Source organism: Hippoglossus hippoglossus, chromosome 17 (assembly GCF_009819705.1).
Source record: "Hippoglossus hippoglossus isolate fHipHip1 chromosome 17, fHipHip1.pri, whole genome shotgun sequence".
In the NCBI taxonomy this organism is placed as follows: domain Eukaryota; kingdom Metazoa; phylum Chordata; class Actinopteri; order Pleuronectiformes; family Pleuronectidae; genus Hippoglossus; species Hippoglossus hippoglossus.
In genome coordinates this window covers 21,921,854-21,947,614 of record NC_047167.1, presented here as the reverse complement: position 1 = coordinate 21,947,614, position 25,761 = coordinate 21,921,854, and the positions used below count along the sequence as shown (strand labels likewise).

At 44.1% G+C, this 25,761-nt stretch overlaps 1 protein-coding gene across 2 annotated transcripts; it reads left to right on the top strand.

The window, feature by feature from the left end:
• The first annotated feature begins 225 nt into the window (after positions 1-225).
• LOC117777729 (enhancer of polycomb homolog 1-like) lies at positions 226-24,316 on the top strand. Of its 2 annotated transcripts, XM_034612620.1 has the most exons (15): positions 226-524; positions 2,557-2,646; positions 11,152-11,311; positions 15,351-15,496; positions 15,659-15,865; positions 16,800-16,948; positions 17,104-17,251; positions 17,390-17,554; positions 17,752-17,841; positions 18,345-18,493; positions 18,766-19,199; positions 21,781-21,902; positions 22,001-22,139; positions 23,074-23,425; positions 23,794-24,316. In XM_034612620.1, exons 3-15 carry the CDS (start codon positions 11,212-11,214, stop codon positions 23,864-23,866), a joined length of 2,274 nt encoding a protein of 757 aa, XP_034468511.1. In that variant the 5' UTR covers positions 226-524; positions 2,557-2,646; positions 11,152-11,211; the 3' UTR covers positions 23,867-24,316. The 2 variants fall into 2 exon arrangements, with proteins under 2 accessions (XP_034468511.1, XP_034468510.1); XM_034612619.1 differs by lacking the exons at positions 226-524; positions 2,557-2,646 and adding an exon at positions 4,177-4,659.
• Positions 24,317-25,761: the final 1,445 nt, after the last annotated feature.

Below are 25,761 nucleotides of genomic sequence, written 5' to 3'. Positions count from 1 at the left end.
TGTTTATATTGATATAAGGCGACTGTAGATAATGTATAATATGATTTGGCGTTTAAATTAAATTTAAATATAAAAGTAGAACCTCGTTAGAACGTAGAAAACCCTCAGCCAATCACAGGGGGTTATAGAGACGTCACATGCCCTGGGAGAGGGGGGGGGGGCTCTCCACAGGTGATTGGTGGCCGCCGCTGGCCAATCACAGGCCGTGTTTCACAGTAAAGTTGTTAACCCCCAACAGTGGCACTTTGGTTTCCAGCGCTCCAGTTTCACATCGGCAGCAAAACACCGACTTTCCCCGAGGGAAACGCGTCTTTGACGGGCAGGATACGAACCGGAGAGCGGCCCCGAGCACCGGGAGCACCGACCGCGAGCCGCCTCACGGTGGAGACAAGCGGGGGAAGTGGCCGGGGCTTACGCCGCTGCTCGTCGGGCGCCTCTCGGGCTCGAGCTGCGTCGTGTTGATGGATCTCTGGGTTTTTTTTAAACTTGCAGAAATGTCTCTTGAATCGCGGAGGATCCTCCCGGTGAGTATCTCTCCTCCTTCGGCTCGATGGCCGCCTTGTAGACCAGAAACAGGCCCAGCGTGGAAAGTGTTCCTGGCATCAGATGATTTCATACACGCAATCAAATTCCTGGCTGGTCAGCTGGATGAGATTCCGCCGCTGAAGGCACAAGTTCCCCGGGCACTCGGTGAGCCGTGGGGCCGCGGGGTGGACCCGTGAGGTCCGGGGGAAGGGTTTTCATTCCAGCCACAGGAACCGTCGAGTTGTGTAGTTGTGACATTAACGGCAGAAGGAGTCAGAAACCTGATCCGTCTCCCGGGCAGAGGAAACATCTCGGTTCGATGAGAGAGGCTCGTGTTTTCACATGACTCCACCATCAGGGGGGGGGTTCTTTATTTTATTTATCTTTCCACCATCTTATCTCTTGAAATGTAATAATCTCTGGATGCGAGGACTGTAAAGGGTGTGAGGCTGAACAGTGCCAGGCAGCCCCTGTGGTCTGCCAGGGAACTGCTTGGCCCTGGTCTGCATGGGTCTGGATCCCTCACGTTACCCCCCCCCCCCTGCACCCACCTCTACCATACAAGGGCTCAAACAGAGGGGAGGGGGGGTCATGAGTGTTTGGCCCCCCCTCTGTCAACATGAAGCTTGGTAGACCTGCACCCAGCCAGGATTAGATCAGCCTCATAGTGACCAGCAGGATCATTATTAGTTAATAATTAGTTATAAAAAGCCTGTTCACTGCACCTGGTTGGTTCTATATCAAGTGAAATGAGGTGTAATTCAGCAGAGAGAGACGTGTGGGTGTTGGGTGACAAGCCCCACCCACACGGGACAGTAGGAGGCCAGCCAGCACAAAGTATGTGTCCTGAAAATACTTTGTGTCGGAAACATGAATGTGGAAAAGCAGAACGAGCGACGTTTCAAGTTTTGTCGTTTATGCACAATCACAGGAACCACAGGCCCTGACTGTACTCGCATTTTACAGTACAATACATAGGCTGGGGATTCAGTGAATATTTCAGGGCACTGTGGACGATGCCACCCAATATTATTGCAGCTGAAGGGAAAATGTACTTCTGAAATATGAATATCATTTTTCAATATTTCTATCTATGTAGTGCCTCCAATTCTTCAACATGGCGACATGTGAATATATCAAACAGCCTTAATGTCAGTTAGCTCACCTGTCGGGTGAAATGTAAAAGAAAGTATGCATCACAACACTGCTGACCCTGTGGTGATCATGTATCACAAGTACAACTAAATAGAAACGTGTACCCTGTGGTTTCATGTGTTGCAGAGCTTTTTATCTCAATGCTGCTTTGCATAACAGATCTCCTTCCTGGGTAAACCATGAATTTGTTTAGATTTAATTCTCACTGTATGACTGTTGGAAAACGTCTGTGCGGGGGTTTATCTCTAGTGGATGTGGAGATATGTCCCTGGATAATAAAATTAACCTACTCATGGTGCTTGCTAAAGGAAGACTGGCTAAACTTCAAATTACAAATAAGCTTACAAATATTTCAAATATTTGTCCCAGAAATCCTGGCAGTCTATTCCAAAGTAGTTGAAACATTTCACACAACACATTTGAACCTCATGGTGGCGCTCTGGGAAAGGTCAGGGGACCACTAAAGTCATGAGGGTTCATCTGCTGAGGAGCATGAATATCTGTCCATGTTTTTCAACATTGCAGAGGGAGAAAGGTGAAATGCTTTTCACACCTAACAGTGGTTAGTTTGCTATATATACAAATTCAGGAAATCAATTCATCCTTTTGAGAGGAATTCAGAATAAATGTGGCTCAACCTGTGAACCCTGCCAGGTGTGGTCGTTGGAGCGCTGGACAATCGTGATCAGGTGGTGGACCAATGCTCCGTCTTTGTCCCGCCTCTGTTTCATCAACAAATAAAAGGCATTGGTTAGCTTTACATTTGTATCTCACCTGCAGGTTTTATTTCTTTTCTGTAACTGAGTTGTCATAATGTGTTTTTGTTGGCGATGTCAGAGTTTTTTCTAAATGTCCCACATTGCTCTTGGTTCTCAGGTCCTTACGATGGCGTCAGTGGATTTAATGATGATAAGAACACCTCTCTTCACCTGGGTGGACCCTGGATAGACCCAATGTCATCAACAGGTAAGATATTTTATTCTGAAAAACTACTTGTGTGGCTGCCTTTTGTCTCTGGTTGTGTGACAGACTAAGTAAACATGCATCATACGTCAGCACTCTACAGGGCTTTGGATCTAAATATTCACCAAGCGTGTGTTTGTACTCGTGTGAAATCACACGATGGTGTCCTGTCCTGAAAATCCAGGTCCTTTGCCTGTGAGACCAGACGAGGGCGACATTGTTCACCAGGTGAACATGGTGCCATGAAGCACTTCACCTGGAACAAACATTTCTTTAATCATTAGCTGTTCCGGGATCAGTGCTGCTTGATAAGGTTCCGTGGATGGGAGTAGTTCTCTCAGGCCAGTTTGCAGGAGCAGTTTGTTCTGGGCTGTTTGAGGCGTTGGCTTGTAAAGATTTTATTCCTCTGGTTTTGTACTAAAGCATAAAACAAAGTACCAGATAAGACATCTTCAGAGTAAAGTATTTGATTTAATACAACTTGCAACCCTGATTAATATAAGAATGCGTGTATAAGTGTGTGTATATATAGATATATCTATATATACACACATACTTATCTATATTTCTATATATCCAAGTAAGAGTGAAATATCTGAGGCATTTTTATAAATTCTTCTAGTATTTTATGGCATATACACAGTTTTTTAAGGGTAGCAGGCAAGACTCCGATATAATATCAATAATCAATTAACCATCATGTATAATATCAATGCATCATTAAATGAAAGTTATAAAAAAGAATAAACTTAGTTGAGCTTTGAGATGATTTGAGAGTTCTTGTAAAAACAAAATTGTATATGATATTATCTACTAAATATTCAATGACTGCACAGTAATAAATTCACATTAAAGCCTTTTATCACTAGTGCAAACTATACCAAATCTTGTGGCGTTCATTGTATATCATGACTGCAAATGATATACAACATTGTGCAATGTCCTTTGATCACTACAGCTAATTATATAACATTTTATGACATTAAGAATATATTTTTATTTCTGCAAATTCTATCATATTTTATGACATTAACAATATCGTATCACTTCAGCAAATTATATAGAATTTTATGAAATTAAGAATATATTATCACTTTTGCAAATTATATACAATTTTATGATATCAATAATATATTTTTATAACTTCTGCAAATATAATTTTATGGCATTAAGAATATTTTTTTTTTATCACTTCTGCAAATAATATAAAATGTCTTTACTGAATAAACACGTGTTTATATATTTTTCTTGATTTATAATTTTAATTGATTCCATTTATCAATTTGGTGAATTCCAATAATTGAACGTTATTTGAACCGTTTTCAGTTTAACGTTTAATTCCCTTTTTTTAATTGATGAAAGTGTGTCATTAATAATCTTTTACTTATTAATGCACATGTCTGCGGCGCCTAATGTTTATTTCAATCATTTATGAGTTAGTTAACGAACCGAACCCCTCCGCCCCCCCCCCCACACACAAACCCCGCACCGCGCAAGCGCTCGGGCCGGTGCGGGAATGGTCGGCGCTCGACGTGGGGGTTGGACCGCTCCGAGCCAAACAGCGCAAAAGACTTTTAAATGTCCGCCATGTTGTCCATGGCGCACTGAACCACCGGTAGGGAGCGGAGCGTCGGAGGAAAACAGTCCGAGAGAGAGCGACCGAGATCCGGGCCTTCTCTCCCCCTCCCCCCCCCCCCACCCCTCGGCTCCGCTGGCGACGCCCTAAAAACAAGCGAGCGCCACCCGCCCGTTAGCAGCGCAGCGCCGCCGCCGCACAGAACCATCCATGAGAGCTCCGCTCGGCTCCGCGGCGACTTCCAGGAGACCGGACCCGTTCCCGTTGCGACTCGAACTGTGAAAAAAATGAGTAAACTGTCGTTTCGGGCGCGGGCGCTGGACGCGTCCAAGCCGCTGCCCGTCTTCCGCTGCGAGGACTTACCCGACCTGCACGAATATGCGTCCATTAACCGGGCGGTGCCGCAGATGCCCACGGGGATGGAGAAGGAAGAGGAATCGGTATGGTTTACAATAAATGTGAAAAGATACGTTGGGGGTTTTTTTTATTATTATTATTATTTTTTTCTACACCATCACAGGCGTCCCTCTTTTTTTTTTTTTTTTTTTTTTTTTCTTCCCTGCGCAAGCTTTCACAAAATGGCCGCCGGTTTTTTTGGGGAAGAAACGCGACATATTGTAGCCGCGGAGGTCTGGTGTGCGGGACCCGGGGCCGCGTGGGGGACACGCGGGGATGCGGGGTGTGTTTTTATCGGGTGAAATCTCCGGGTTCGGCCGGTTTATTTGCGTGTGAGGCGAGTTTCTGAGCACAAAGGAGTCATGTGACTTCTGCTATTCCGACATTTTGTCTCGTCTGTCAGTGTGCGGGGCCCGTGTTGGCGTAGTGGCGGCGGGCCGCGGCCAGGGGGAGCCCGCGCTTCCATATCCTCCGTGGCCCCTGTCAGGCAGATGTCAACACCGCTGCAGATGTTTACTGAACATCTGTCTCTGACACGTTTGTTTGTGTGTGTGTGTGTGTGTGTGGACACAGTTTCCACCTGGTTGTTGTTATATCCGAGCATGTAGCTGTTAGCACGTTGTTGTGTGTCTGTGTTGTGTCTCAGCTCTTCCTGTTTATATGTATGCAAGCGGTGACACTATAATGCAGCTGTTGTCATTATTATTATTATTATTATTATTGCAACATCTGCAGCCGTTGTTTGAACAGTGTTTGTGCAGCTCCGTGACGGTTGTGTTATTTAACACACATTTCTTTTAGTCTCTCGCTTTACTATCCGCTGTTGTAGCCGAACTACACATCTGTTTCTCAGTGTTTACATTGGATTTGCCAGATAAACGCATCTGATTTCAGTTCAGTTGACCGATATAAATATTCCTTCAGAGCAGATTCGTGACCCTTGAGAAGAGAAGTGCACATGGTTGAGATTTAGAGAAGCACCGGCCACTGAGGCAGGTAAATAAACAAAGTCTGCTTCTCTCTGGGTTGTGTAGCACAGCACAGGGGGTGTTGTCGTTATCCTATTGTAATGTATGCACCTCTTTGGAGCTTCACAGTTTAATGTTGTTGTGTTTGTGCCGTTTGTCAGACAACCGGGTCCCATAAGCAGAGTATAGACTTCTCCGATGGTGCAGCTCTGCAGCCCAGCAGGTTTGACTAATGTTTAAATGTAAAGGGCAAGTACATGAGTGAATATCACTGCTGCTGCTGCTGCTCAGTGTGAAGCTGCTGCAGCCGGTCTGCGTCCCTGCTCTCCTGGAGGTTTCGGTGTCGGGGGTTCAGTGTGTCAGATGGCACAGCGGGCCGGCAGACCAGCGGCATGTGGCGCTCGGGAGGAGATCAGGGCAGCAGGAGGAAAGGGGGGGGGGGGGTGCTGCTGTCACTTCAAAGTCTGCACTCTGCTCAGCTGGAGCATTTAGTTATGTAACAGTGATATTATCATAAGAGGTAGTCCAAGGCCCGCTGCCTGCCAGCCACTCAGTGTTTGGAGCGATCGGCTGTGAGTTTTTATGTCAGAGTTTTAGATCTATCACCTTTTTAACCAGTCACTCATCAGGTTTCAGTGTCTGGCATTTCTGTGTTTGATCTCACACAGAAAAAAAACTTACATTTCCTGCACATGTTTTTAAGAAAGCATCAGTTTAGCATGTTTCTCTTTCCACCACCTCCACCGCACTGTCTCCCCTCTCGCTGTTTTGTGGTCCTCAGGGTGACTGCGGTGTCCCTACACTTCCTGACTCTGCTACTAGAAAGCTTTTAACTGTGAGCTGTTAGTCTTTTTAGATCGGAGCCTTTCTTTACTTGGCCCTGCTCGTTTCAAACATTTAACAGAGCACAACACTACAGGCTAACTCTCTCTGTTGCTGCCTGCACGCTCTTTAAAAGTCATATCTCAGCCTGGTATTTGTGGTTTGGTAATTCTCAGGCAGCGCGGCTGGACTGAAGAGCTGCCATCGCTGAAATTCCCTCAGCACGTGCGGCCTGTTTGTTTTGGGCCAGACACTTTGTGCTGTGTTTACGTTTGGGTGAAAGTGAGGTCAATATCTGCGGCCGTGGTGGGAACCCACAGGCATCGGCTGTGTGTGCCTCTTTGCCAGAACAGTTCTTGTACTCGCACAAGCACTTTCTCAGAAACAAACACACACACAATCCGATTCTGGCATGCCACCACTTTGTCACGTTGTGACCTTGCTATTTGGGAATTTGGAGCATGTCACCTGTCCAAAGTCTTTGCCACCGACATGCTGTGAAAGGGAAAGTTGCTTGTGTCAGCTGTTTCTCTTGCTTTCACTGTTGACAGTTCTGTTTTTGACGTGCACGTGGGCAGCGTGGGAAATCAACAGCAGCCTCGGGGCAGGTTCTTGAATCCAACTCCACAGCCAGTTTGCCAGATTGGAAAAGCTCAGCTGGAACAAGTCCTGAGACTGACCTGTGAATTCAGGAATTCTCTAGTCACTGATCCATGAATGAAAGAGTACGGTGTGTACACTGCCTGTTTGTAATAATTGCTTTCACTGCATTATTATACTGAAGTGGAATCATGGTTAAATCTGACAAACATATCTTGTTGGCTCTGCCTCCGTCTTCTTTTAGTAGCCACCGATTTTTGAGGGAATGGAAAGTTTCTGTTATTTAGCAAATTGCTTCGCTGCCAAAAAACGCAGTCTGATGGCCGCCATTAATTTCCCACCCCGCTCAGACTGGATGTTAAAAATCATCCTCTCCCACGCAGTGCATAAACTGCACTTTGTACTGTAGCCATGCGTCCCTCGACAGCGCTACTAGACCATTCCCCGTGGCTGTCCATCACGTTAAGAGGCATTTACAGTGTCTGGGACAGTAACTGTCACAGGCGAGACCAGAGAAGGTGGAGGCGGCTCTGGCTGCCTCCGCAGACTTGACAGTGATCGATTTGGTCATTTTAGAAAGGCTATTTCTGGACTCCAGTGTGTGAGAGAGAAAGCCAGATCAAGAGGAGAAAGTTTTGAGTGTGAGAGCACCAGCCAACGCTCTGTATTTGTGACTCTTCACCTCAATCTGAGTCCATTTACTCTGAGGCAAATAGCCACGGCTGAGAAAGTAAACAAACACGTCGCTTGATTAGGTTTGGCAGCTGACGTGATTCTGCTCACGGCCATTTGATTTATGAGTTTCTTTCTCATTGTGGAAATGCCAGAGGAAGTTGATGCGGAGGTTTAGGTGTTTGCCAGGGGAATGTAGGAATCAGGTGGGAACATGAAGGTTATGCAAGCTACGTCCTCGGAACAGATCGTCGGAGCACATGGCGCCATAAATGTAAAGTATGATCACTCGCCTCGGGTATAACAGACTGTAGAATATTGCTCATCCCGAAAGTCCAAATGGTGTTGATGAGAACTGGGCTCCAGGAGGCAGTAAATCAGATTTAGTGCAGCACACAGAAAGTGAAACAACATGATGGGACACAAGGTCACACCAGAAAGTTAACTTTCCAAACATCCTCTTTTTGTTTTAACCATGAAATATGGGTTATTTTTACAAGAAGCCGGCATATTTGATGATGTAATTTGTATGTAATGGGCATTACCTTAATGTTAAACTTGCTATCAATTATTTTTGTCGTGTTTATTCAGACGTTATTGTCTTGGCTTTTAGATTGAAAGGTCTAGACTGTAATAATCTGAATTGTCTTAAATATGTTCATTAGCTGTGTATGCGAAATATTTTTTCTATGTAGTTTGCAATGTCTCCGTCTGTTGTAGTTCTTTCTCAATGAAACAAATATTTGCACACTGAGTAAAACTACAAAAGAGACAAAACTGGAACTGATAACTCATCGTCTACCAGCACCCTGATCAGAATGAATCGCAGGTTGTTGGAAAGACGATGGACAGCTACCGTCTCTCTCTGTCGTTTGAAAGATAATGTGACGTTTCCAGGGTAATTTTCAACTAGGATACTGCGAGTAATTCTGGGACTCTGATAGTCTCATGTCTGCCGTACTTGACATAGGTCTTAAATTTCATCAAACTATATTTTTAAAGATCAAATGGAATAGCACAGCCTGTACTGAACACAGTAGAACAGCACATTGTGTCCTCAAGGTGTTGGTGGAAGTGTCGAGGACCATTTGTTTTTATTGCCACAAAGACCATGCAGCCAGTTCTCTGCCGGGAGCGTCAATGAGTCTAAAAACGACGAGATCTCCGCACACTTGGACCAATGCAGTGTTTCCACTTTAAGAACCATCTGTTTTAAAAATGGCGAAGCACTGACTTGCTCACCCTTTGGTCCCTTTTTATAAAAAGGACTCATTGATCTGAGCCCTGCAGTGTTTTTGGCCGTCTTCTGTTTCGCTGGAGGTGTTTCTGAGCAGCAGCAGCACACGTAGCCTGATTTAACCCAGTGAAAACAGTTTAGCCTCCCTGTGTTTCTCCTCTTATAAGCCTTTTTCTTCTGGCTTTCATGTGTTGCCAAAGGCAGACTCGGTTTAGAACAATATCCAGGTGATACGAGCCCATAAAGACCGGCTCACATACTGATGGTAAAAATACCATGTCGGGTCATCTCAGGAGCTACCACACCGCCAAACAGTTCCATTTTAATGATGCTAATTATTACAGTGCTGCTGTTGGGCCTTTATGTTACAGTACTTCTGTAACAAAATACTGTCACATTTGGATGAAATGTACAGGAATCGTTGATATATAACAGGTCGTTGCCGGACCATTACCCTCTTTCCTAATTCTGCATAGCAAAAAACAGTTGGGGACTAAAAAAACAAGATTGTGCATTGCTGTGCAGCTGTAGCATGTGAATAGTTTTGCAGATGAGCTGGAAAATAGAAAGGTTTTATACCAAAGTGTAGAATTGTTTGTTGTATAAGCCCCTCGCTAGAGGCCAGAAACACTGAAGATCTGACATTTCTGTGTCATTCTTCCTGTGGGATTTCTCAATGTAAACACACTTTATCATGATATAAAATCACCGCTTTTGAAAATACTTGCACAGTGGTCTGGCTGGAGAAGCTGTAGAAATTGTCCAGAACTATTGACATGGACTCACTTGAGCTTCTCTGGAAATGTTCTGGAAAGTGTTTGAGTTAAGGACATGTCTGAAAGCAGCTGAAGAAGCAGGAACTTTGAGTTTTATCGGAGCAGCATTAGGTTGATGATTAAAATGATCTCTTTGGGAATGTTGACTGCATAGATTGAGTCTGTATGAAGCTGTTTCATACATTGTAAAGCAGTATTTCCTTTACTTAAAGCTTGCAGATGTATTCTACAACAGCCGATGTGATGTGGCTGCTTTGCCATTTGGTGCTTTCCATGGAACCATGCAGCCGTAACGGACCATTTGCATTTACAGTAGCACACTTTCCCATTTGACTGTGCACGCACTCACTTAATGTGACCCATTCATTAATTCTGTCATCTTCCTAGGACACACACACACACTCTCTGCACCGTCCCCCCCCCCCCCCCCCCCCCCCCCCCTCGCTAGCCGCAGGGGAAACAATAAACACGCACCTTCTCTCCAGAGAGAGGTTGTACGAGGTACGCTGCCTTGTTGACAGACTGCCAGTGGCTCTGTGCCCATCTCTGGGCCAAAAGCCCTTCTACTACTGCGACTGACTGACTGTGACTCCTCAGACAAGCAGCCCGCCAGCAAACCAGTTCATCAGCCACCCAGCCTGTCTGCCTTCCTTCCGGCACAGTCGCCTCAGCGGGCTTGGCAGCAGCAGGCTCTCCTCACACTGGCGGCGGGTAGATAAGGACAACTGACTGAGAGTTGGAGACAAAAACGGTTTCAAGTTTCTGTCTGTGTTTTGTCTTGAGAGTGATTGGATGGAGGGCAGGTTTAGATTTGTCCTCCTCTTGGCCCAATCAGGACTTTCTTCCACATATGAAGACTTAAATGCTTGCCTGACGGTGTGAGTGTAGACTTAGCACCAGATGTTTTAATGTTTCCGTGTCTCCTGGCAGTTCTATTTGTTCCTGTACGGAGATTATCATAAGGTCTTGATGCCAAATGTTAGTCATTGTGAAACTGGATAATCGTTAGTTTCCTTCTTAACGGATACCCTCTCAGCTGGTATCTACATGAGTCAGTGTGTTGTTTACCTCACAGAATGAATGAAAGGGCAATGTCTAGGATTTACAGCCTAGTATTAGATCTGCTGAAAGGGGAAACATTTTTTTTGTGAATACAGCTGTAATTTCAAAAGTGAATTATTAGAGGAAAATCTGATCCTGATTTGTTGGATGATAAGTTTTGCTTGTTATAAACGACCAATCTTGATTGATTCTGTCGTTCAATTGGTTTGCTTGTTTTTTTAAATTATATATATTTGTAATTAGGACCAATATGCATAATATTCAGGACGTGAAACATAAACTTGGCACAACTGTTATTTAACCTCTATATATATATATATATATTCCATTTCACCTGGCATTTCTGTATTGGAATGTCTTTGTGATCCTCGTGTCTCACCTCTATCTCTGTCTCCGTAGGAACACCATCTCCAGCGGGCCATCTCCGCACAGCAGGTATATGGCGAGAAACGGGACAACATGGTCATCCCAGTCCCCGAGGCGGAGAGCGACATCACCTACTACGACTCCCTCTACCCTGGAGACTACAAGATGCCAAAGCAGCTAATTCACATACAGCGTGAGTGGGCTTCTCTACTGGCAAAATGTGTGATGCAGAATGCAGTGCCGATGAGTTTGTTGTTGCAGTTTAGGCACCTCAGTTGTTTCATTTGGTGATAATTGTGTTTTCCTCTTATGTTTGACGTGTTAAATGACACTTGGGGACTGCAGATCAAAATAATGAGCAGAATAGTCCCCATTAGTGTAATCTAAGGAGGGGTTTTCACTTGTAAATCATCACTTAAGACCTGTGTTGTTTCATTAAATTGACTTTTGGACTATAAAGAGTTTCCCCAGAACAGTTTTAACCCAAACAAAAGGTGACCTGATGTGACTTTTAAACCCATAGCGTTAAAAAGGGGGACTGTCAGTGTTGAGGTTTGCTGGCTGCAGAGCTTCAGCTGCAGAAAGGCTGATAAAATGTTGGTCCTTTTCAAAGAAGGCTCTCGGGCATGATCTCTGGAAAATGTCTGGAAACTTGGGTTTGGACATTTCCTGGAATTTGTCTCTCACGTATGAAGACGGTCAGACGAGTTCTCAGCAGTGTATGAATTCTGCGGTGGAAAGTGCGATGGTTTTGTTTACAGCACAACAACGTCTGCGTCTTCTACGTATACGCCACCTCTTTTTCATCCTGAGATATTTGAATCCAGTTAGAAACGTTATCAACTCACCCAATCGCTCGCTGTGAATTTTCCAGATATTTTCTGCTAATGACTCACAGGCCGAGGTAGTAGGTGTGTTCTTTCTGACATTCATTTAAATGGCCTCAGGCATGTGTTTTATAAACCTTTTTAATGAGTTGTCAAAGAAAATGAGTTTGCCTGATTGCTCCGCTCAGTCAGCCTGTCTGTGTCACAAGTGGCTGCCACGACTGTTCCTCAAAGGGAGGCAATTTGCCGTTACCCTAAACCGAGACGCCGCTATCAGTCGAACGCTGAAATGACAAATGTTTTGGTCTGTCAAATGGCTGTCGAACAAATTTCAGGGGTTGAGATGCTCTGAAATGTGAAGAAAATCGTGTTGAGGTTATTTTAAGGCCATGAAAGTTTAATATTTTCTTCTAAAACTCCACATGCACAGTTGTCTCCTGCTCCATTTATGTGAGAAACGTACTCGTCTGCAGATCTACTTCACATGGTTCCAGTTTGTGCAGCTAAAAACGAACATTGTCAATAACTCCGTTGCATTGATTGCTGCTCAAGATGAAAATGATTTGCTCTAATTAAGTCTTGACGGTGGTTATCATTTTAAAGCTGAAGCAGCATATTCTCAGGCCGGCGTATTGTTTGCTCTACGTTTGTCAGTGTGGTGACGGTGCAGGCTCGACAGAAGCCAGTTAAATTTGATTTGAACAGATTTGTGTTCTTGCAGTGAGACAAGCCACAGCTGAATTAACACAAATTTAAACAGCCGCTGTGAGACTCAGAAGTGGATTGATCTGAATTAGTCTGTGGTTTGACAAGACTCACTGTTCAACTGAGGAAAAGCTGAGCTGTATTAAATGATTAACTTTTATATTTCTGTCTCTTAAGTCATAAATATGCTCACATTAGACCGTTAGGAAAAGGGCAGAGGGTCACATTTTATCCCTCAACTAGAATTATAATAATGCACCTCTGACCTATATAAATATTCAGTGTGTCCTTTCTTTTATTTAAGCTTTAATAAACGCATTAATGCAGACTCCATTAAACTGTTGGTAATGTCAATCTGTGAGTTACTGGGTCGGCGAGATTTAATGTATTTACACTAAATAACAGACAGATAATCTTAAGTGTCTATTAGGGCCAGTCAGTCCTGCTCCATGTGTCTGAACGGGCAGATTTGATGAAATGAAGCCTGATAATCAACCTAGGTGTCCAGCAGATGTTGATTTAATGAATATTGTCGTCTTAAAACCTGACCAATATGAATGTTTGGGGGTCGATACCGATATTGATGGGTAAATCATTTCCGATAACGATATATGATTCCTAAGATATCATTAAATACATGTGGACATATCTCTAGCACCACAGTGCTTCACTTGAAATAACATGCTGTCACCAGGGCTGAATAATATGTACGAGAATATTCTCAGCAGTGCAGGTTCTGATGTACGGAGTAAACAGACAAACCAGGGAAACTGAGAATTGAAACGCTGTCAACTATTCACAGCTGCTGTTTGGTTCTCGGCTGTTTTCCTTGGTTCTGGTTGTTTGTCCGTTGGTGGGACCCACTTTTTATTTTTCTCATAGCAGACATTGTATCACCTGCAGGTATCAAGTGGACATATTGTAAAGAGTTAAAACAATGTTTAAGAAAAGTATTTGAACTTTATATGATCAAAGTAATTTCTGTTTCATTGTGTCTAGTAGCAGTGGTTAGCAGGGCTGTCACTTTCCCAAAAATCCAGTTCGAACAAATTTGTAAATAAGGCAGATGCTTGATGCTGCTCTGCTTGTCTGTGGTGCCTCCTCTGCTCCCTCACTTGGGTGGAAAGCTCACAGGTGAAGCCTTTGGGTTTGCTGTTGTGAGGAGTACAACAGTTGTGTGGCACAAAGGCGACAGTTTTTTTTCTTGCTTCCACACGTTGACTCTCAGATGCCTGAATGTCCGCTCAGGGCGGCTTTGCTCTCAAGTGTTAGTCTTTTATATTTTTGATCTTAAACAGGTCATCACAGTTCACTTCTCCCCGTAATTTGAATTAATGTTTGAATTAACAATAAAAAGCGACAGACCTACGGGTTAGCATTTGTGGGAGTAAACGTTTATATTTTATGCTTGAACTTGTTGATATGGTGCAGTGAATTGAATTTTTGTAAATTTGGCTCTTTTGATCTTTTGGAGGTGTTGAAAACCTTTCATCTAAATACTTGCTCTTTAAATGATGGATTCTAAGTGATGCTGTGGAGGTAGCAACCTTGCTTCCATGTTGTAGTATATGTGTATTTGTACAATAGATATATTACATTATTGCCCTGATTGACACCAGAAATATATTAAATGTTGGGTATTTTAAACCAGGCACTTAATTCTAGTTTTTTTTTTTTTTATGCTGCTGGCTGGAAAACTGGATATTTTTGATAATTATGCGACCTGCTACCCAACTGATGGAACTCTTATCTCCTTTACTGAAGCTTTCTGCATTACTTTGAATAATTTTAAGTGAGTTTTAGTTTTCTTTGCTGCATCTCAAACAATAACATAATGTCAGGGTTCATAGAAAATCTGTTATTTCAGATTAAGTTTCGAGAACTTGGCTGAAAAATGACTTGACTTAAATTCTGTAATGCTGCGTTTCCTGTCAGTTAGTATCAGAATTTCTTGGGGGGGGGGGGGGGGGTTGAAATCAGCTTTTAGCAGCAGAAAAGACCTGATGCCTCAAGCTTCGTGTCAAATACATTTCACAGTGTGAAGGAAGATTGTGAGGAAAATACTGTTTTTGTTCTTGCTGCTGCTCACACAATAGTTTATACTGCTCTGTGTTGGTTCATGATATCTGTTTGTTTCAGGACTTTGTGAAATACAGATGAATGAGGTTGTACCAACCTTCCTTCCTTTGGCTACTTTCTTTTAATGTGGTTGAGTTTTGTTGTGTTACCTCCAGAATTGTTGACTGTTACCAGAATAAGTTTACAGATAAGTTTGCTTTGGAAATGTCTGACTCTGCAGAGCTGAACCATTTCCACATTGCTGATGAGTTATTTTTGGCAGCTGCTTGTGATTTTCCGTGCTGCTCTCGTGCGTTGAATTGCTTTTAAAATATGAAAAAGATGTGATATAATTTCACCAATCAGCTCAACCATCTATTAGACATGATTAGGTTAGACTGATTATTATGCTGCCCTCAATGGGGGTCATGTTTACCATGAGCCCATATGAACACCGCCCTTCTTATATCTACAACCTCCGACCTCCACAATTTTCTGAAAGCTCAGTTTTGTCGCGTTTGCTGAAGTTGAAAATGGTGAAGTTTCCCTAATAGTGACATTTTTCTTCCATCGATCACAAACCTGCAGTTCTTCATCGTTCCATGGACTCGTATCTAAAGTGTTTCCTCTCTCTCCCTGCAGCTTTCAGCTTGGACACAGAGCAGCCGGACTATGACCTGGACTCGGACGATGAGGCGTTCCTCATCAAGCTGAAGAAGAAGATGGAGATCAGCTTCCTGCAGTTTGAGGAGATGATTGACAGGCTGGAGAAAGGCAGCGGACAGCAGGTTGGCAACTGTTTGAGTCTCCATCTTCACCCAAAAACATCTGGCTGGAAAGAAGGCTTCATAAAATACCTGACTGACCAGTGCACGATGAGTCTGCACTGGTCTTTCTGGTATGTCCATTATGGTAGGACAAGTATCAAACCCCCAATTTGTATCTTTTAGGCGGTGAGTCTTCCCGAGGCCAAACTGCTGCTGAAGGAGGACGACGAGCTCATCAAGGAGGTCTTCGACTACTGGAGCCGGAAGAGGAAAAACAGCAAGGCCAACTCGCTCATCCCCAACGTCAAGCAGGAGAGGCGAGACGGCTCCAGCACCAGTGACCCCTACGTGGCCTTCCGGCGGCGCACAGAGAAGATGCAAACTAGGAAGGTCGGTTGACCCAATGCTTTATTTCAGTTAATATGAGGCTGTGATTGGAAGACTTCCCAGATTCGTCCCCTGTGATAGTCTTCATTGAAACATCTGGAAAATCTTACACTGCTAAACTGAAATGTAAATTGAGGACATCCAGACTTAATTGATTCTTTTGCATATTTGATAATTGTCAGGTAGAATTCAATTTCCATGTAATTGCTTTCACACAAACTTTAGGTATTATTCTGAAGAGACATTAGAGGCTTGTCGGTTCCATTTCTGATCAACAATCTAAGTCCAATGAGGCTGCTGTTTACCATAAATGAAAATGTATTTTCTGATTCTTTTTGCTCTAAAAGTAAATATAAATGTCAAAGTGAGATGCAGCCTCCTTTTTAAATTGATCTGTTTGTTTGATAAACAAGCCGAGCTACTTTGTGTAATGGTGTTTGTGGCAGAAACAAGTTTTAATATGGAAAGAAGCTACGAGACTCGAGGCTCTGATCCCAAATGTTTGCATATATGCACAACACAAAAAATACAACAAGTCCGTCGCTGTATAAACTTTTAATTGATAAAAGAAGTCAGAGAAACGCTGCAGCTCATGAGATTAAAATAGATTTTACATTCCCCCCTGCCCCTTTTTCTTATTTTTGTGATTTGACACGTTCCTCCCAACAATCTTGTTAAGGATGTATACGCCACCAAGTGGTCATTTGAAGAATTGTTATAATTTTTAATAATCTTGATAATTTGTTTGCCTTTGTCATAGTGGTTATGGATTTAAATCTTTACATTTTTCTAAACATGATAAGTCGACCTGTAGTAAAGTTGTAACTAATGTTTATAAAACTGGTTCATTTTCTTGACCAATTAGCTTTTGAAGCTTAAATTGTGTCTTAGTCTATAGCCCAAGTAATTTGAACTTTTTCTTCTCTTGAACTTTCAGAATCGTAAGAATGACGAGGCGTCGTATGAGAAGATGCTGAAGTTACGCAGGGATCTTAGTCGAGCCGTCACCATCCTGGAAATGATCAAGAGGAGGGAAAAGAGCAAGAGGGAGCTGCTGCACCTCACTCTGGAGATCTTCGAGAAGAGGTGATTGCATTAATGCTTTAGTACAGAAATAAAGCGGTTCCAGTTCTCAAGAGTTTCATTGAAGTAGAAGGGACCAGACTGACCACTGTGCCAAATCAAGTGGTTTGATCTGTCTTCAACTCTGATTTGCTAATCCTGTTCCCTGTCTTCTCTAGAAACGTCATGTCGGACTTCAGTGGTGAGGTGATGGCAGAAGTTCTGGCTGAACGGGCGCTGGTGAGGCCGCAGATCATTCCTCTGGTCCCTCTCACCAACCAGTACCGACACCAGGACCACATGGACCTTAAGGACTACAAGTCCAAGGTGAGGCCCACTGTTACATTCATGAGTCTGGATCATTTATGGAAGCTGGGAAAAGAAGAGGGTACTGAGTGACATTACAGTTTGCCCCTGGGCAGCAGTGTCTAAAGTCTCATGACTCGTCTCTTGTTTCCCCTGTAGCCCGAGAAGATGGAAGCTCCCCGGCAGAAGAGGAAATATGAGAAGAAGCAGAAGGCTCTGCCTCTGTCGTCGGGCGCCCCCCACCACCCTGGTCCTGTCGTCTTCAACGCCAAGGACCTCAACCAGTATGACTTCCCCAGTTCAGACGACGAGCCCTTCTCCCAGGTACACACGCTTCAAAACAAGCATCACAGCCAGTCAGAGAAAGTTTGTGGGAGCTGTTAAACTTTCTGTGTCTTTTCTGCACTTTGTCTTAATAAACCCATGATAGTGTGGGACATGTAGTCAAACCAGAATCTCTTGCTTCAGCTTTAATTAATCGTGTTCTGCTTGTGACCTCTGACTGACCTCTGTGTCCACAGCTGCACTCAGGCTCCTCGGAAGCAGAGGAGGAGAACGACCCAGACGGTGCCTACGCCTTTCGCAGGAAGGCAGGCTGCCAGTACCACTCTGTAAGTTACATAATCTTTACATCTCCACAGAGTGTCAAATGAGAAGCTCCTCAGAGGTTCATGTGTTGTAGTTAATGAAGTAAATCATCACCAGACCGGTGGGATAATGAAACATTGATCCTTGAGGCAGATGTGAATGTCCACAAAGTTAAAGTTAACACTGCTCCACCGAACGAGTTCCCTGCTGTTAGTTCAAGGTCACAGGGTAAATTTAATGATCTTTTCATTCTGGTTAAAACGAGAACAATTAACCTTGTTGAGATAATATAATTTACTGCCCTGTTAAACGTGAACCTAATAGATAATAAACACGCTTAAATGCCGAGTGGCTGAAATAAAGTTTTCAGCAGTTATAGAAAAGCATTTCTCAGTTGTTTTTGTAGTAGAGGACAGACTGGCACATTTTTAAGATTTTAGTATTTTTCTGTGTTTTAATAAATGCACCACAGAAACACTTGAAAGCAAAGATGTCTGAGGCATTGATCCATGCGTTCTCTCTCCAGGCTCGACAGGACCGTGTGGGCAGCTGGCCGTGGTGCGACCACTGGGAGGGCGGTTTGGCAGAAGCTCGCTTTCGCTACAGTCTCACTACACTCACCGTGCCGCGGCGCTGCCTGGGCATGGCTCGCCGACGCCTGGGACGAGGCGGCAGGTCAGTTAACCTCCATCCAGCAGATAGTATTTTATAGTGCTCTTTCAGTGAAACTGTCAAAATATCAGACCACACAATCTACTGGCTAAACATGTTTACTCTTGCATCATACTCTGAGTGTCCTTTTCTCATTGAATTATTGGTAGATTACTTGATATTGAACATTATTGATGGTTGTGATACTTCGATATATTGATCTCACTCTGTTAATCTTAATTGAGATGTGTTGGTGTCACAGCAGAATATCTGACCTGCTCCTCCTCTCCTCTCAGGGCGTTGCTGGACAGGGCGCACACGGGCTATGACAACATTTTCCACGGCCTGAATCCAGAAATGCTCGACCAGCCTCTCCCCCCATCTCCCCCTCCTCCCACACCTACGTCACGCTCGTCAGCCACCGACAAGTTCGCCAGTACCTCAGAAACAAATACCTCAGACAGAAGTTCCTCCTCCTTCAACTCCGCTCTTTCCTCGTCCTCCCCCTCTTCCACGGACCTCAGTCAGATACTGTTGAATATAAAGTCGAGCCGATGGAGGCACTTTAGACCACGGACACTACCACTACACGAGCTGGATAACGCCCACCCCCTGTTCAGGAGGTTGAGTCGAGGCTTGAAGCGCCCAGTCTCTGCCTCCACAGCTGGGGGACAGCCCTTTGGCTCTCATCGCCTGGCAAGGGTTGTCCCTGCTCCCTCACCCATTGCTGGTAAGAGGCTTGGCTGCCTTCAGACTGCCTTCAAATTGTGGTTTACCTGTTCTGCACTCATGGCAGCTTGAGGTTGCAGACCCACGATCTCTGCTGTGATATCGAGTGACTTAATTCTGAAAATATTTCATCGGAAGCAGCATATGCATATATTCACACACCAGTTCCTCCCCTACAATGACGGTGAATAAAAATTTGTGCTGAGAAACATCTTGTAATTCATGAAATCATTAAGGCTGCTGAAAACTCCTGAATCAATTTTTCTTCAAACTTGGTGGAAGGGTGAGATATGGGCCAAAGCACAACACATTAGCTTTTGGAGTGAATTAGATTTAGGGGGCAGATCCAGAATATATATTTTTTTAACTTTAAGGGCACAGTTACACACTCGAATGTCACAGATCAAAATTCACTAAAGTAGAACTTCACACGAAGTCAAGCTGTGGATTTGCTTCACCACAGGCAGCAAATGTTTTATTGGGCTCTTTCCCGCACAGATTGGATGTGAACAGGAGGTGAAAGTTTGCCACTGCTACTTTTACTTATGTGTGACAGTATCTGAACATTATGAGAGTGGGTATTTTTTACATTTGACATATTTATGAACTAGTTTCGTCTTTTTATTTCCATTTGTTTGTTGGCGGTGTTTAATCACAGTTGTCTGCTCCGTCCTCCAGCTGCGTTGAGAGAGTTTGTTTGGCGTCACTTTGCATTCATACTGCATCACCTCCCACCCAGTCCACAAGGTGTCAATTAAAACTGGGTTTGATAAATTCATGAGATGCGCAGGATTTGTCAGGGTGTGTGGACACAGGTGTGGAGCGTTGAATGCAAACTAAACGCCACATGTCCCCGGTGGTATTACAGCGAGGGCAGTCGGGCGGGGGGGTGTCTTGATGTCGCTACAAGCCGCTTACGAGAGTTGTGCATGTTTTGATGAGCAGGAAAAACAACCGCATTGATTTGTTCTTGGAAGAAGCTAGAGGATAGAATGAGCAAGAGATTTTACGATCTGAGCAGAGTAACTACAGTCAGTGGTTGAATCTACAGAGAGCAGTGGTTAAAGTAGGTTTAAAGCAGTATTTTGATTAAATAAAATAAGTCTCTGTGGAAGCGGTGCCAGGGGAGGAGTTGTGACTTTGAGATGCAGAGTGATGAATCCTGTTTCCTGTGGAGCTGAGCGGCTCACGGGGGGAATAAGTAAATCAATATTGCACTGAGGCGTACAGCCACGTAATACTTTGCAATGTGGGAGTAGGACTTTTTAATCAATAGAAAGCCAGTGAAGAAAGACTTGAGATTATATTTACAGGTTCAATTGTTCGGGATGCAGATGAGGCCACGTGGAAGCTTTTCAAAATGCAGACAAGAAGGTGTAGGAGAGAAATCAGGTTGGACCGGATAATTGGAGCTTGTGTTTATTGGAGTATCAGATTTCTTTCATACGCCGCCTCATATCTGTAAAGCAGGGCTGGAATATCAAGTGTACGACAGAAGCCAACTGAAGGAAGCTAACTTGCTTTAATAGTAGGTCATAGCACTTGTGGAAAGTTTGAAACACCAGGCGTCTCTCTGTGAAACCAGACACTGATCCGGTCTCAGATGCTCTGACGCAGCATCGTAAAGGCCTCTGATCCTGATGAAAACACTGCATTGGGTATTGATGTCTTGATCTGATGCCACATATTTTAAATGTTAGTAGTAGTAGTAGTACTGTAGTAAAAGTTTTCTTGAGCGGTGAAGAAGTGATTTCCAGTAGTGTAGCGTTAGCCCGAGCTAGCTAAAATGTCACGTAAACAACACTAATGTTGCCAATTACAGCACCAGCAATACAACGATGACAATCATCGCTTCCATACAGCGTAGTAGTCTACTTTTTTATGCACTGGTATCAGATCAGTACTCCGTATCAGCCAAAAAGTCCAGGTATCATTTCAAGAAGGGAAAAAGGTCTCAGAACATCTCTAGTCTCTAGCATTGTTGAATAACCTTTTAATAGAAACTCTTGACTGTGACAATTTCCTGCCTCATTGTGAGCACAGTGTCACAGTAGGACGTCTAGAACTTGACTTGTACTTTTACCAGTAAGAATGAGTTCTTCAGTGTTTAATTCTCCAGTTATTCATCATCAGGATCAACAGTGAAAAGACCTTTCTGGGTGTGCTGAGTCATTTACAGTGTTTTACAACACCGCACTGGGTGGGATGGTTAACTGCATGAATTACCATTTGACACCAAGAACCTCCAGGGTTTGGTTGGAATCAGAACAGTTGACTAAAAAAATATTAGTGCATATTTTGTCCTGTTACAAACGCTGAGTGTTGAGGTTTTGTGTAGGAAAGACAAATGAAGAGTGAAACTGAGAATTCAAACAGCTTCATGAATCAGATGAGATTTTGTTTTGTGGAGTAAAACTTTCTCATGAAATCTCCTGCGTCTTCTTTTCCGTGAGATCAGCATTTTATAGAGCTGGAGCGTTCTGTGTGTATCTTCTTGGAGAGATCCTGTCATTTCCACAGAAAACCCTGTTAAATGATGACGTGAGTCTCCAGATTTGTAACGAAACCTTTGTCCCTCTCAGCTCTCACAGCCGAACAGTACCAGCAGCATCAGGAGCAGCTGGCCCTGATGCAGAAACAGCAGCTGGAGCAGATCCAGCTGCAACAGAAAGCCAACAGCACCAACACTGCCAACAGCACACTGGTCAGTATTTTGTGTTGTCGAGCGGCAGGCGGTCGTGGTCACGTCTTTCTCTGTCGTTTCCTCTCTCACCTCGATCTTCACCTCCTCTCTCCTCGCAGGGCTTAGCGAACACGCTGGACCAGGCCAAGGCTCAGTTCGCTGCCTCGGCCCTCGTCACCGCCGACCAACTGCTCACCCTGAAAACCAAGGAGGAGCTGGGCCCGGGAGGCGGAGTCAACGGCGTCCTCTCCCCCTCAGGTACCACATTTCCCCAAACATCCTCCAGTAGATCATTATCTGGTAAAAGATCGTTATTCTCAACGGTTAACTGCCATTAACAACGACAAGTAAATGTTTATTTTTAAGGACAACTTCAGGGTTGTGAAAACTAAAAGCCCTCCAGATTTAAAGTGCACTCCACCCAAGTGGAGCCAAACGGGGACGATAAACAGACAAAGCAAACAATGACGGTGAAGTAATTACCGTCTAAGACCCACAATGGAGTCACAGCGAAGGAGCAGATAACGGCACAAAGTAGACGGAACAAAACCCGCGGCGCTCCCCCCCGCTCAGGCGACGCCGTGTCAGGCTGCAGACAATCGAGAAAAGTGAGAAAAAACAGAATCTAATTTGAGATCGTTCTGCAGATGTTTCAACGAGGATCCGTCCTTCACAGATAAAAGGGCCGAAAACCAAACGTCAGATAATCAACAGCCGGTAAATCTTTACTGGTGCGAAGGAATAAATCTCACGAGTGACCTCATTACCTCGCAGCAGAACGATGAAACCAGGTTTTACAGTTGAGGAGTGTAGAGTTGTTGTGACAGGATTTATCTCCTGGTGTGAAGGATGATAAGGAATCATCCTTCACACTGAATCAAGCTGCTGGGCAACTTTTTATTTACTTGAATGGTTTATTATATATTTGAACAGTTTTTACATCACAGAGCAGATTCTGTTCTGAGTTTCAATATAAATACATTCAGGATTTTCTTTTTAAGAATAATTCATAATTAAAACCTAACTCCCTCCCCAACCCCCCCCCCCCCCCTTTCCCCTCATCCACCTACCTCCCTTTCTCCCTCACCTCCACCCACCCACTCCCCTTTACCCCCCCCCCCCCCCCCCCCCCCCCCCACCCACCCACCTACCTCCTCCCCCCTCTGTCTCCCGGCCTCTCTCGACCCCTCAGGTGTCTACAAGGGCTTGCACCTCTCGAGCACAGTGTCCCCATCCCCCGCCGCCCCAGCTCCTCCCACCACTTCCTCGACACCTGCCCTGCTCCACCCTTGCACCACCACCAGCTCCACCAGTAACAACAACGGCACAGCCCACCCCGCCACCGCCAACACCGCCACCACTCAGGTCCTGCTGGGAAACAACAGCCTCCGTCTGGGTGCTCCCGCCGGGAAGCGTGTCCACGCAGTGCGGACACTGAGCACCACCATGTCCACATCCGCCTTAAAGTTCACCCACGCAACCGCCAACTGTCAGAAACCCAAGGTCACCACGGCCTCGGCCTCGCCGCTGGACATAGTGCCCAGGTGAGAACAACACACCAGCTGTGGGGGAACGTGTCAGTGGAATCAGTCACATTTCCTTTTAGAAAGAAACGGCTCGTATATCAGATTGTGACAAGAGCTGCTTTGAAATAATAACACATAACTGCATTTAATAACTCAAGTGAGGCTCCATCAGCCAATGTCACAGGACTAAAGATGATGATACTTTATTTAGTCGTATCAGAAAAACCACCAGAAGAGAAACCTTGAGTTTAAACCATAGACTGTAAATAAAGGGTAAAGTAGAAGAAAATACTTGACTATATAAAAACACTACATTTATGAAACTGCTTTGAATGCAAACCTGTCGCTGCGTCTCACTGTCCCCGTGTCGTCTTTGTCGTCCTCAGGGAGAATCACGAACAAGACAAGCCAGCACTGAACAGTCTATCAGAGAACACAGTGGCCATGGAGGTTACGTAGCCTCTCGCTCGCTGCACGAGAGGAAGAGCGACTCCTTTTTGTTATTGGTTTTGTTTTTTGTTTTTTTTGGTGCTATGCATCATTTGTAAGTCATGAATGCAAGTGTTGGCGCAATGAGCACGGCTGGGTTTCCATGGCAACTGTTTTGGGACTTAATTGCAATGCTCATCTCGTACAAAAAAAATTCTTTCTTTCTCCCTGCCCCCCCAATTTCCTTATTTGTTACTGTTAATAAGAGATCGTCTGTAAATTCTTAATATGGCAATTATATGTACAGTACTGCATATTTGTAATACCCCCCCACACACCCCCTGCCCCCCCACCCCCCACCCTCCCTGTTCTTGTATATAACATTACTTGAATACAGAAATTGTTCATTTGTGATGTTTTGCACTCGAGATATAAAAAGAAAAAAAGACAAATCTAAATTAAAAAAGAGAAAACGACAAACTGGTGCGAGTGTGAAAGTTGTGCCACAGGAAAGTGTGTCCTCACACGCACGGTGCGGAGCCTGCTGTCCGATCTATTTATTGTGCCGTGTTTACAAAAAGGGTTTTTTCTTTTTTCTTTCCTCCAAACCTTTATTTTTTTATACACTGTTCCCCCCCCCCCCCCCCTTTCCACCGGTTCCCCGTGCTGTCGTCAGTGTTTAGCTCGATTTAATCAACTCTTGTCTTTTATTTTGTTTTGTTTTTTGTTGGATGTTGTGAACATGGCCACGAGTTCGCCCGTCTCTGTTGGGGGCGTTTCTCCCCCCCCCCCCCCTGCGATGGTCCAATGACTCTCGTTGAATCCGTTGGGGCGCGCTCACAGATTTGGGCGCGGGGCAGTGACGGGTGTGACGTAGTTTGTTGTCGGCATCAGTTTGTCAGTGGGTTGATCAGTTTCCACAAAGCTCTTCCATACGTATATTATTCCTGAGACAAGTAACAAAACAATGGGGATGAAGATTCTTTCCCAGAAGACTTTGCTGCTTCTGACTCATCTAAGCACTATATGATTTCTTTAGGAATTGATTTCGATGCTGCTTCTGTATGATTTGATCGTCTGGTTGGAACCAGGTGACTTTATTTCCCTTTTTGTTTTCTCACAAAGATAACACCCCCCCCCTGCCCTTCACCACCTCCCCTTATTTTTTAGAATATTTTTGTACCTCCCATTTTTTTAATTTAAATTTTCCTCTCACAGAAAACTTCATTCTTTTGTTACTTGATCTAAAAAAACAAAAAAAAACAATAAGGGAGTTTAAAAGATGCAGTAACTGACATTTATATCATTCCAGCTTCTACATAATAAGGAAGACGACATGTATTAATTGAAAAAAAAATGAAAAAAATAAACCTTTTCTCTACTTTTTAAAAACTCCAGAAGGCTGAAGAAGCCATGAACTACAAGTTATCGGGTGCCTTCATTTGGGAAAAAAGAAAAAACCTCAAAACAAAAAGAAAATCTCTCTTCTGTGAAGAGTTTGGTACTGAACAAGGCTACTTGTAGTTTTTCTTTGTCTGTACCACAGATCCCAATGCCCATTCCAGTGGCCCAGCTGATTCATGAGTTTTATTTTTATGGTCTCTTCCACCAAACACACACACACACACACTATCTCTCTCTCTCTCATGGGAAAGACTAAGAATCCTCTTGAATTGTCACAAAATGAAATAAAAATCCAGGGCATTGTGTTTGGACCTTCACGTCTCATTTTTTGTCGTCTTTGTCCTTGTGAGTGTGAGTGTGAGAATGCAGCAGAACCTGGTGTGTGTGTACTTGTATCTGTGTGAGGAACATTGTGAGCCTACAACCTACAAGATGGAGGTACAGACATGTCTGTGGTGGGAAATGACCTCTGCCGCAGCTTTTGTCTGTGTGTTCAGTTTGTCTGTCGTCTGGAGCTTTTA